General features: G+C 38.0%; 1 protein-coding gene across 1 annotated transcript in view; it reads right to left on the reverse strand.

The window, feature by feature from the left end:
* The window catches only part of IL6ST (interleukin 6 signal transducer), a 19,901-nt gene extending 7,213 nt beyond the window's left edge, over positions 1 to 12,688 (reverse strand). The window contains exons 1-10 of the mRNA XM_008947631.1: positions 12,622 to 12,688; positions 11,187 to 11,498; positions 9,266 to 9,398; positions 8,968 to 9,128; positions 8,509 to 8,660; positions 6,737 to 6,896; positions 3,406 to 3,488; positions 2,006 to 2,225; positions 766 to 942; positions 1 to 82 (exon numbers count right to left, since the gene is read on the reverse strand). Coding sequence (XP_008945879.1) covers positions 1 to 82; positions 766 to 942; positions 2,006 to 2,225; positions 3,406 to 3,488; positions 6,737 to 6,896; positions 8,509 to 8,660; positions 8,968 to 9,128; positions 9,266 to 9,398; positions 11,187 to 11,498; positions 12,622 to 12,688 — 1,547 coding nt within the window. The remainder of the gene's footprint in view (positions 83 to 765; positions 943 to 2,005; positions 2,226 to 3,405; positions 3,489 to 6,736; positions 6,897 to 8,508; positions 8,661 to 8,967; positions 9,129 to 9,265; positions 9,399 to 11,186; positions 11,499 to 12,621) is intronic.
* Between the last annotated feature and the right edge of the window lie 301 nt (positions 12,689 to 12,989).

Below are 12,989 nucleotides of genomic sequence, written 5' to 3' on the forward strand. Positions count from 1 at the left end.
TTCACAGACTGTCCACTTCCTTGTCCATCAGCATACAGAGGGTACACAGTTATCAGGTAACACTTGAATGGCTTTATATCACCTAATAAAAGGAATTTTAAAACATGTTGTTTCACAGACAGTTAAATTCCTTCCTTCTCATTTACTTTCGATACAAGGTTCTCGCTTTTGGCTGTTTTATTAGATGCACTTGCATCTACTGCAGCTATTTTTTTCTAGAGCTCACTGATACACTGCTCCAAAATATTAACTAAAGGAACAATATAATGGTTCACATTAAAATGTTATATTTAGTAAATAGACTTCACAGGTTAGAAACAGCCAGCCTTTTAAGTAAAAAGCCTTTGTTTGCAGCACTGAACCCCAAAATTATTGATCTGAGCTACTGATCATAATATTAAAAAAACTGTAAAGCTGATAACTTTCATTGTTTGAACTGAAAGAGGTATCAGAATTTGATTTTGAAGGAACAAAGCCTATTCACTATTTTAATGATTTCTGATGAGAAGACCAAAACCAAAATGCAGATAAAAACCTTGTTGTTACAGAATATAAATTTCAAAACTCAAGATCAGACAGTTTGACAGATACACACAGATACTTCTTCACACTTCTGATAAACCAAGAGAAGTTTAATGGAAGCATTATTCCATATTTCTGTTTTACGATAAAATTCTACTCAGCATGAGGATGTTCCTCACTTTGAGAATACTTATTACATTTTTAGTGTTCTACAAATTATTTGTAGATTTATAACCTGAATACCTTTTAAGTATGTTCCTTGCACATTTCCTGGTTCATTCTGCCATTCTATGATGCAGTCTGAGCTGTTGGACACCAGACACCATTCAACCACATATTTAAGAACATAATTGTTAGGAGCAGTCCACCCTACCCACAACTTGCCATCTTTAGGTAGTGTTCTAAGATTCTTCACAGGAGCTGTGATGAAATAAACCAGAAAAGTGATAAATATTGACAGCTCTTCCACCAAATATTAGTAATAATAGCTATTTTGTCAAATGCAGATATTTCCAGGTTTTTGTAACAATGACAAATTGACAGAACCCAAGCAAATGCAAAAGCCACCTTCTGAAATTTACACACTTGCATCTGAATTTTCCTATTGGAGATCCAAACCAAACAGTATTAGGCTATTTCAAAACTGGAAATTAGACTCAGCCTCTCTTCTCAAACATAGTAAGCTGTGTTATTGGACAGTAAAGAGATACTAAAAGAAAAGACCTACTTCAGAGAGAAATCAAACACTGAGACACTCTAAATTCCCACTCTAATTGTCCACTCATGTTCCTTACCAAGTACTTCTGGCTACACAATACTACTACAAGACATACCTTTATAATTATTTCATTGAACAGTTTTAGAACCTGTGGCTCTCCCTTGATGTTTACACTAAAAGAAGCATCTGTCTGCATACTTATTTTTCATCTCCTTTCCTTGTAATATTCAGATTGTCTAAGAGGAGGACGGAAGAAAGGAGAAACCAGCCTGTAGTTACTACTACTGCACAGAGAAAGCAACATAGTAAAAAGGAACATGAGCTGTAGTGGAAGTAGATGAAAAAACAACCAGGAAAGACAGTGAAAGTGTAGGGGAGTGAGACTGGGATGAGAAAAGAAAGGGGCCAGGGTGAGATCAGAAATCAGAAGGAAGAAGGTCAATGGTGAGATGGTGTATACATAAAGCATGCCTGCACCCCCAGCCCTTGATTTTTAAGAAGAGAACTAAGAAGTGTCTCCTATGCTAAGAAACACAAGAATAGAGAATACAGTGTATAGTAGCTATAAGGGTCAAAAAGAACAGCAGAATAGCACACAGCTTCAAATGAAGGTGTGAGTACGTAAATCTGCGCATGCCTTGGTAAACAAATGGTAGCCTAATTATAAGGTATAAGACTGTACACACATTCAGTAACACTTTGTGTGTTTATATAAAAGGTAATGCAGACAGATGCATTTGAAACAGACATTACTGGGACACTAACCTTTTGAATTACTTGCTGGGATGAGTAAAACTGATGGAGGGGATGCCCCGGCACTGTTATGGGCAACCACAGTCACTTCGTAAGTTCCATTTGGCAGCTTTAATGTAAGGTTGGTACCACTAACAGTGTATTTCTCTGCTGGACTGGACAGAGAGGATTTACTTCTGACAGTTACTTCATAATGCAAGACTACTCCATTGGCTTCAAATGGCTCCAATGCCTGTTAGAAACACATCTTTTATTATACTGATACTGGAGAAACATTACTTAACCTTTATTGTCTTTGATGTATGATTTAGAAAGCTGAGAGTAAGACAAATTATCAAAAAAGTCATATTTAAGGCAAGTGGAAATAACCTGTGTTCCTTTCTGTGGAGCAGTAGCTTCCAGAACTGTTTCTAGTTTAAATCCTCTTTTTCTTGGCTCACAATCATACCTATTAGTTTAATAAAAGCTATTCTGTATTAATTATATAGCATGGGTTTATAAAGTTGTCATTTTCTGTGCTTTCACAAGACTATGACATAAAAAGAATCACATCTTCGTCTGTGTTGAACCCAAATGCAAAACAGCATGAGTAGCTTTCTTTTATTACACACAGGAAAAAAATACTTATTTCTGTGTTACCTAATAACAGAAAACCTCTATGCTTCTGTGTAACAGTATTAATTTTCAGATAACTTAGGAGAAAGTCTTTGAAACTCTACAAAGTACCTGTTTTCCAATTCTAAGCTAAATGATGGCAGAAGTGGCATGTAGCATGAGTTACATCAGAAAACAATGCTGTATCAATACACATCTAACTTCACACAAACCACCCAGTAGTAGAGAAAAAGTAGTAATAAAGGTACAGCCAGATGACATGTGACCAAGTTCATAGACCAAAAGCAGGAGATGGGGACTGACCATAATGGCATTTACTTCCTCAGCTATGGGATAATCAGCCACCTAGAGAAAGCAGCCTACTGCATGCAAAAGTGCAGTGCTTTATTTAATAAGTTTGGCCTCTGGAATGTCTCTAGGCTGAATGGATTTTGGAGTTGGAGTATCCCTATCCAGTGTTTCAAAAGTTTTAGGATACAGCAGAAAGTGTACCATGAAAGTTTACTTTGTTCAAGTGAGTTTCCAATTTCACAAACTGCTTAAGGACAGCAAGTCAGGAATCTGAAAGTGGATTCTGTCTCCTACAGATATGTCAGTTAACTGATGGCTTTTACATCCCTACTTTTAGTTTTTCCATAATTAGTTATTATAATAAGGATACTAAAGTCACTTCTTGTATCAATAAAACCTGTAGCATCTCAGCTACCTACTCAAGTTTGTTGAGGTAGATTTTGCCACTTAAAAGCTCATGTTTTTAAAAGAACGGTCAGTTCTTGCAGTGTATCACATTGCTTTACCTTCCACATCAGATGCACAGTCCGGGAAGCTGATGAGCAAGACGCATCAATGATCCTCCAGATGGGTGGTCCTTTAGATGGTTCTGATGAAAAAACACCAATGTTTAATAGTAGAAATACTTTTATTTAATCTGTCTGAATTCATCCTTCGATGATTAGTTGTTCGTCCTTCTTTGTAATAAAAGCATACATAGAAAGGGTTTTCTTAGCTTCTCAAAAAAAAAAGCTTGGTATATTAAGTGGAACATCTCCATGGAAACAACTCTTGAACAGATGAGCAAAACACCAGTTCTAAGTATCAAAATAACAGACAGTCACCACGCTGAGCATCTGCAGCAACAGGGCTGAAGATGACAGTACTGAGTAAGGCACAGCCAAACCTACACCACACAGCCTATATCCAGAGGCACAGCCCTGCACATCTGTACACTGACAAAACCTGCTGTGGTCTGTAGCTTCACCACTCTTCCTGCCCCTCAGTATCAAGTCAGCTAAAAAAAGGAAAGTACAGAAAAGTCAGCGAGACAATTTTCTCCACCCAGGATTCCCCAAGTTTCCTGTATTCTTTATGCTGAAAAGGGTAACTTTTCAGTACTTCTGTACAATATTACAACACTTTCTGGTGTCAGTACTGTAAGAAATTAAAGTGGTATTTCCAATACAGATTTAATTTCATAGTGGAATGAATTTATCTATTACAGTGCATAAAACAAGAAGTGGCCAATCATTTGTGAGCACCTTAAAAATAAGATGCCGAACAGAAAGATGATCTTAAAATGCATTTACATTTATCATCTTGAAAGACTATCTTCTCTGGTAATTTTTATTGCATTTTTTTGTATTAATCTTTCGACTTTTTTTCCCATTTTACCACCAAAAACTAGTATCATGTCTACAGTGTACATCTCTTGTCCTTTACATAAGATGGAAAGGAAAACTGGGAACCAAGGCAAAAGGTGCTCCTTCTTAAAAAATCTCATTTCAGTACTCTGGTTTAATTCATGTGAAAGAGAATTCGTACATCTTGCCTAATAGAGATTATGCATCCAACATGATCTGCCCAACATTCACTTCCTACTGTAATATCTTTGATCTGAAAACAAGACATGGGTACTTAATCACCAATAGCTGTACTTTTGCAAAGCCAGTCGCCACAGTGGAACAGTAATGCAGTTTAAATAGGCAGGCAGTCCTGAAATCCTCATTGCTCAGCTTGAGACAGTGACCCCAGAAAACAAAACTACCCTGTCATTAGGAGCTGAAAAGAAGTGACTAGAATACCAAAAGAATATTTTACAATATCTCCTCCAGAGAAAGTGAATTTTACACAGAGCACTGCCATTACATACACCAATCCAATTTTGTTCAAGTCAGCAGAGTACATACTATAATCTTTTTCTTATTTCTCCAATATAAGATGACATGTGAACTCAACCAAAACTCATCACTTGGAAATACGTAATTAATAATAAATAAATTAATAATAATTAATAAGTAAAATACTTAGGATAAATAAGGAAGGTTTTCTGACCCACTGCAGTTAGTTAAGCTCCAAGCACAAAGCTGTGTTTTGACAATGAAACCTGTATTAGTTTAGCTCTGTTTAAAGACACGCACTGAAATGCTGTACTAAATCAACTGCTTAATAAGGTGCCTTGGAAGGCACTAAGGAACAGACAGGATATTACAGAAAAGAGAGCAGGAAGAGTGTAAGTGGGAAAGACTAAAGCACATTTTAAAAAAGATCAATCAGGCTGACTTAGAAGCTAAACAGATATCCCAAAGTGTCTGTAGTAGTCAGAGGGAAGAATAGATTCCCTGCTGGGTATCAAGCACACAACCAGAACGTCCATTCATTAGCTCCGTATGAGGTAGGATCAGTATATGCCAGAAACAAAGCCAAACTGGCAGGCAGTCAAAGTAGAAATGAAACGGAAAGAGGAGCAACCTAGTTTCACTTCTCACAATCCTAGAATTAGTGGAGAAGAGTTTCTAACCGACAATAACCAAGTTCTTGGAAAAAACAAGACAAAAATCTCCGCACTGTTTAATTCTTTGAAGTCAGAAATCAGCAAGTGATTCTCAATGCTGCTACCAATGCCTAGGGAAGAAACAAGCCTTTAAAAATCAAATCCCTTTAAGGGTTATTTACTAATTCTAGAATTCCCAGAAGTCTCAGTGTGTATTATTAACACTAGGTTAAGCTTTAAATTCACAGCCCTGGAAGGAAAAAACCTGCTTAAGTAGTGATTGGTTTACACTTGGAAGTTGCATGTATCTTACTTGCAAAGTCTTGCTTGTGCAAGACTGAACAAGATCCAAATACTGCCCCCAAAGAGCTGATGCTGGTAGGGGGTTTTCCTCATTAAATCAAGATAGCAGCAATCCAGTGTTCACCCCTCCTGCAAAGGGACAGGATCTTACAAGTCCAGATCTACACGGCTATAACCCCAATGACATCATCAAGAAGGGAAAGTGTAAGGAGATGGTGATTTTTTCAGATTGAATACAGCCAAAATAAAACCATTTTCCACAGACTCAATCTTGCTTAAAGTCAGCAGTTTATAGATGGCATTCTCCTTCTTACGCCTCCCACACCGACAACCATATCAGTGATGTGCAGGAAGACTTGATTACTGTGCATGGAATACTGTACAAAAGTGGGTACAAGACAGTGCAGAGCCAACTGTAGCAACTGACAAGCAATGAAATGCTGTAGATGCAGAATACCTTGGGAAAAGCTAGAGTATACCATAGTGTTCTACCTAGATGCTCTGATGTGTAAGAGGCTACACTTCCCATATACACATTATTTCACATCACTACTTTACTATGTTTGTGAAGAAACCTACGTACCCTGTATGACTACAGCATTCTGGTTTGTACTTACTGACATTTGTTCACTTATGTCTGTAACTAACAGCCTCCTAAACACCAATTTGTTCATAAATTAAGGCTGTCTGTCTATGAAAAAACACAACTTTCACACAGCTACAATAGCTTCTGTTACAGAGGATAACCTTCAGCACAAAGAAATAAGCATAAAGCCTACACCTCTTCTAAAAGACTTTGAAAGCAAAGAAAGCTTTTCTTCCAATTTCAGTCATTTTCATGGAGCACCTCTTGACTAGCTTTATGGGAAGCTATTCTCATGCTGCTTAGAATGCACAGGCCAAGTTGCTCCATGCTGAAAGTAACTCGGGAGAGTCTCACTGCATGTATAATCAACCTACTGCCCAGGCAAGGATACATAATTTCAGCTGGCTATCCCCAGAGTGCTGAGCACTCGCACATTTTGAAAGTCAGTGAACTACTTTCATAAATTACTTACTATCCTCAGTGGTGACCCCAGTCTTCTCTTCACTCCAGTCACTCCAGTAGCCCACTCCATCTTCCTTCATGCAACGGACTGAAAAGACATACTCTGTGTAGGGTCTGAGCCCTTGAACACTGAATGAAGTTCTTGGTGAAGCTGTATCTTCAGGAGGAACCTACAAATGGAAGATTTAAGAAGCAGTGATCAGAACTCAAAAAGCCCAGTTCTGCGCTACTACAGCTCCCGTTTAAGAGGGTTCTCCACCAAATACACATCAAATACAAACAACATAGTTTTTTCTCCTAATTTCCAAAAGCTTCAGTTATCAGCCATAGTCTGGTAAGGTATCAGAGTTGTGTTTATTCACCAGGAATAACACATACACTAGAACAGGTAAGCAGTTACCTCAGGACAATTTCTGACATCGTTTTTAAATCAGTATGTTTACCTCTCCTTCCTTTCCATACTATTGCTCTACCTACTGATCTGTAATGACGCACCTCACATTACAGAACTTTTCTATGTTATCTGCTTGATTATTGGTTCCAAAATGCCAATGCTGTAAAGGCTCCTATAAAGTTAGAGAGTCCAGGATAATTGCTTCCACTGATGCAGAGCAGTCTTTCCTAATTGACAATGGAAACAGTTTGGTTTACAGTAGTTTATACTTCTGCTAATAAAGGAGTTTGTTTTCATAAGCACTTTTCTTTCTCTTAGAATAACAATTGAGTGTCAGAAAATATTCTGTGTATGTATAGAAACAAATGTGTGATATAGATAATATACGTATCTCCAGGAACAGTGGCTCAATCACTTCCCTGGGCAGCCTGTTCAAACGCTCAACAGCCCTTTCAGGGAAGACATTTTTCCTAATAACCTACTTAAGCCTCCCCTGGCACACCTTGAGGTTATCTCCTCTCATCCTGTCAGCTTGTTCCTTGGGAGAAGACACCAACACCTAACTTGCTGCAATGCTCTTTCTGGCAGTTGTAGAGAACTATAAGGTCCCACCTGAGCCTCCTTTTCTCCAGGCTAAACAATCCCAGTCCCTCAGCCACTCTTTGGAAGACGTGTGTTCTAGGCCCTTCACCAGCTTCACTGCCCTTCTTTGGACATGCTCCAGCCCCTAACTGTCCTTCTTCCAGAAAGGGGCCCAAAACTGAACATGGTACTCAAGGTGGGAGGACAATCGCTTCCCACGTCCTGCTGGCCTTGTTTCTGATACAAGCCAGGATACTGTTGGCCTTCTTGACCACCTGGGCACACTGCTGGCTCATCTTCATCTGGCTGTCCACCAGCGCCGCCAGGTCCCCTTCTGCCAGGCAGATTTTCAGCCACTCTTCCCGAAGTCTGTAGCATTGTGTGGGATTGTTGTGACTCAAGTGAAGTCACAGCAAGCCCAAAAAAGCATCCAAGCACTGCAGAGCACTTCCCAGGCTTTAAATTACATTGAGGTCAGTTGTTTTGCAGAAGTGGAAGACGAAAAGTTCATGAATGTTCTAGATGTTGCATGTACAGAATAAAAATTCAAGATAAACATACTGCAACATAATGGGGAGGCCAGCAGAAGTCCACAAAAAAAAAAGAGGACGCTGTACTCTGTATTGTGCCAAAACCCCCTAGAACACAGCCTTCATGAACAGGCCAGATTACCTAATTTGCAAGGCTACATAAGGCCTGTGGATAACAAAGTGAATCCTCTGAAGTACAGCAGTAAGAGAACTTCTGCAGTTTAAGAAATGGCTGGCTTACAGCAGAAGAGTTACAAGGAATATTAATTGTATTACCTGCACCCAGTTTGTGTCACCAGTGATCCTGTAGCGAATGTTAAATTTCAGCTTCATCACAGCTGTACAAATCCGATTCTCCCAGGAAAGCTTCAGAACAGTGGGTAGTATTCCAGAGTTGACTGATAAGTTGTGTGGAGACAGAGGTTTAACTAGAAGAGAACGAGTAAGTCAACTCAACAGCTGTATTTTATCATTCCTCTAGCAGTTAGTACAGTATGTTGTAAACACTACCAAGATGAAACAGCTGCTACTTCACACTAGTTTCTAAAGCAGACTACTGAAAAAGAACTCACCATCTAACTGTAATCAAATCTCTCATCCTCCTCACCTTTCTGCAGCACAGTTCAAGTTGTAGCCAACAATATTTTGGAAGAAATCTTAACATAATAATTCCGTAACATGCAAAGAAGCAGCTGTTATATATTACAAAAGCTTTATTAAAAGGCATATAGTTACCAATCTCAATGGGATCAAAAACAAGAGGATCAGATTCAGCCTTCCCAAGAGCATTTTCTGCTTCTACCCAGATCTCCAGGTTAACAAAGAACTGGACATCGGGAATAGTACAAGAATTATTTACACCTTTCGGTATACAGTCAGGAAAGGTCTCCTGTGTCCTGAACAAGAGAGAAAGGAAAACAAGGTATAAAGCAGGCAGTTTGGTTTTCTTTAGAGAGTCTTTTAAAGTTGATCAGTGACCAATTAGTTTTCAAATAGTCTTCAAAACTTAGATACTCTATAGAGGGCTGCTTACCATCTGTTTTTCAATCTAAAGTGGGTGTCCAGGAACGTATGCCTTCCAGGGTTCCAGGTACAAGTCATAGGGTATGTGAGTTTTGACAACTGATGCACAATGCAACTTAAGTTCTTGGGCTTCTCTGGGGGCACTGTACAGAAAACATTAGCAATAATTAATCTATATACAATTTTAAATCCATGAAGAATCATGCTAAGTGTTCCACCATGGGAATTTCAGTGAACATTACAAGTATTAATAGTCAGATTTATTTCTAAAGGAGAGGGGAGAAAACAAAAGTCCTAGATACTATCCAGCAATGGAAGTCAAGAAGCTTAACCGGCTGCTCTGAGAAAGAGCAGGATGTATAGGGAACAAGCACCTGAGAGTAAGGAACAGCAAAGAAGATCTCATTCTTTGAGGCAAAACCCACGATATCAACCATCTCACATCTAAATCTATTTTAATTCACACAGAAAAAAAATGTTAATGAGCACTATAGCTGGAATGGCATATGTTGACTTCACCAATAACTTAAGCTCTAAGGTCTGTTCTCCTTCATCTGAGCAATGGCAGGATACTTTAGCTGCAAACACATACAAGAACTAAGGGATCTTCATCAGTCCACTTTAGTAGCAGAGAAAATTTTTCAGAGTGCAGCTGAACTGCTGGGCTTTTTCCCCCCCCCCTTAAATTCAAATCATAGCATGGAAAAGAGTTGATTTCTAGCTTTTAGAATATCACTAATTACAACAGTATGATGTCCCTGAAGAATCTTATTCCTTTAAGGGAGAAAGTGATTTTCATCAGAATTACCTTACAAATATTATAGTTTCATTCCTGAATAGTTGATGTTATTCTCATTGTTTAAAGAATTTTTCTTTAACTGACAGTATGAAAATACAATAGCTTTAAATACAGATGATTCAGATGTGGATTATAACTGTAGAATGTTTTTTTTACTGTCATTCAGTTTATCATCTTAGGATATTGTAGCTGTCCATGTGTTTTGCCTGACGCATCTTTTCTGCTATGAAATTTACTCCTCAGAAGTTGAAACAGAAAACCTTTTTCCTGTGGAAGCATTTTGGAACTCATGCTAGCACCACATTAGTTAAAATTGTGAACTCGAGTCAGTCTGTTGTGCCCAAGCTGTGCAACAACTGCAATACCTATTGCCAGCACTAGGAGGCAATAGAATTCATCAGCCATTCAGCCTGGCAAAAAGGACAATAGCATTTATTTTAAAAAGGCCCACCAACTAATTAAGTAGTATATTAAGTTGTTCATATTACTTTCTCAAGACCTCAGTCTTGCCCCAAACAGCACTTGCTGAGAACTGTGCAAGTGCTATCATGCTTGAACAATTAAAGTTTGTAAGTAATTCAAAATATTTTATTATGTATGGAGGTAGAGCAATCCAAACACTATCTTCCACCCTTGAGGCTGTTCATGTTAGCTTCAGTGATACAGAGAGGCTAAATACTTCAGTCCATTAAAGAAGAAAACATTAATTTCATAGTGTTACTATAAAAGCAAGACATCTGACTTCATTGCATTTCCTTGAATACTGAAACAGAAGCAAGGAGTAAGGAAAAGTTAATTTCCTAGGGCCTATTTCAGTTAAATTCATATCCTTCTGTAATTTAGATCTTCCTGCTTCAACATTTTTCTTTCTTCTGCTGTTGTTTTCTTCTCATTTTGGCACTGAAATAACTCCAGAGTATTTTCTGTTTTTTAGAAAACTTAATTCTTTGGATATTTGCCAGCTTTCACAGCAAGTAATTTGACAATGTTTTTATACAATTATCCAGGAACTGAGGGAAAGAAAATAAGTGTCTCAAGATGCACACAATTTCTATTGTTTCAATTTTCTTCCCTGTTTCTCAGAAGCAATTTTCTTAAGACCATAATAAATGGCAAGGAAAATGGTACTTACAGCCCACTGTGACTGTAATTCCATAAATATTCTGCTCAATCTGTCCATCTGCTAAAATGTTGCATGTCAGAGGAGTAGCTAGTGAAGAAGTGTCATTAAATGTGACACTGGAAACTGTTCTGTTTATTTCACGATATTGTTCTTTAGGTACCACTCTGTTTTTAATTTTCCAGATAATCTGATTAGCATAAATGTTGCCAAAGTCAAGACAGCTCTCATTCAAAATGCATAATGCTGTGAAACTGGAGCCAAGGGCCAGCACTGGAGACTCTGGGCTGATGTGACCACATGACTGTACAAGTCCACCTGCAACTAAAAAGAAGAATTGCATCGTTATTAAAAACTACAGAGCATTCCATAATCAATACTGCTAATACAACACAAGCATAATGTTAAAAAACTACATGTGTGTAAGCAGGAAACCAATCAGTTGCTTGTCAGTTGTAAAACTGAAGTGCATTAGTGGACCACCACGCACATTTAAGGGGTAAAACGAGTGTAATGTTTTGCTTTGCAAAGGCATTTTACCAAGTAAGAAAAGCTCTATTAATAAACAGGAACCTTTAGAAAGAGAGTCGAGTCCCAGTATTAAACATGCAGTATGTTTTGAAGGAGGAAGGTAATATACTTGAGGTTACTCTTGCAGTTAAAAATGTATTTTCTGTTGAGAAAGTTAACAGACAAAAGGGATAAGTGTGCATCTTTGTGGTGGCCTAGTTTTGGAAGAACTGCATACAAAACGTTAAATACTTGAGCTGTCCATTTCAGAAGCTGCAAGTGGGTATACTATAAGCTTATCTGGGAACTGTAGTGAATTCTGTACATTTGATAGTATCCTTTACGAAGTAAGTAAAAACAACAATAAAATTGAGACCATTTCTATACAAGCATATGAAGATAAAAGTGCCAAGTTTTAAAGTTAAATAGATGACTGAAATACTGCCTTGAAACAACAGCCACACTTAACACCTTGAGTATGATCATTCACTAACAGAAGTGGCCCATGGCTCTAACTTGATCATAAAGCCTACAACACTAGTAGTTCACTGGTATCTTACTGCTTTAGTAACTTTAGTCTGACCAAGACATGCTTTCATCCAGATAGCACCTGGCATTAAGTGAAATTACACTTCAGTTTGCTACAGTGACCAGCTCCAGTGCCATCAGTGGAACCAAAGCAACCTTCCATTGACCAAAGCTGCTCTTCATTATGTCTGTACACAGATGAGCTACGAATAGAAGCATTAGTGAGCACTGGGTTAACATGCATTAATTTACCATAGTGTTAAAAGCATAGACTAGGTCTCTCTATCCTAATACACCTTGCTTTCTGCCCACGAACCTCAAGTATCTAGACAAAAAGCACTTACGTGCTTCAAACATCTGATTAAAGAAGTTCTATAACTCTCTTGTGCTTGAAATATGGAAGTCTTACCTTTGAGAGAACAGATATTCAAGAGCATATATAAGCCATGAGCCACCCCGCTCCACCCGGAAAACATGGTGCACAGAATTCCTGTAGCAGAGAAACAGATACACTTTTAATTTAAGCTAGATTTCCCAGTATTGCCTAGAAAAAAAAAAAAAATTAAAAGCTACATTTACTACCATCAGAAGGAAAAGAATCTGTAATTTATGACAGGAAATACTCCTTTGCTTTGATTACATATAGTTTTTTTTACGATAACGACAGAAAGATGCAACACATTTCATACGAATAAATAAAACTAGACAGGACATTTAAGCACTGGTGTATCAATACCAAGCTAGAACCTCATTCCTTAAGCTCTTTTTTTTTTTTTT

The sequence above is a fragment of the Merops nubicus genome, unplaced genomic scaffold, assembly GCF_000691845.1.
Source record: "Merops nubicus isolate BGI_N331 unplaced genomic scaffold, ASM69184v1 scaffold8459, whole genome shotgun sequence".
NCBI classification, from domain to species: Eukaryota; Metazoa; Chordata; class Aves; order Coraciiformes; family Meropidae; genus Merops; species Merops nubicus.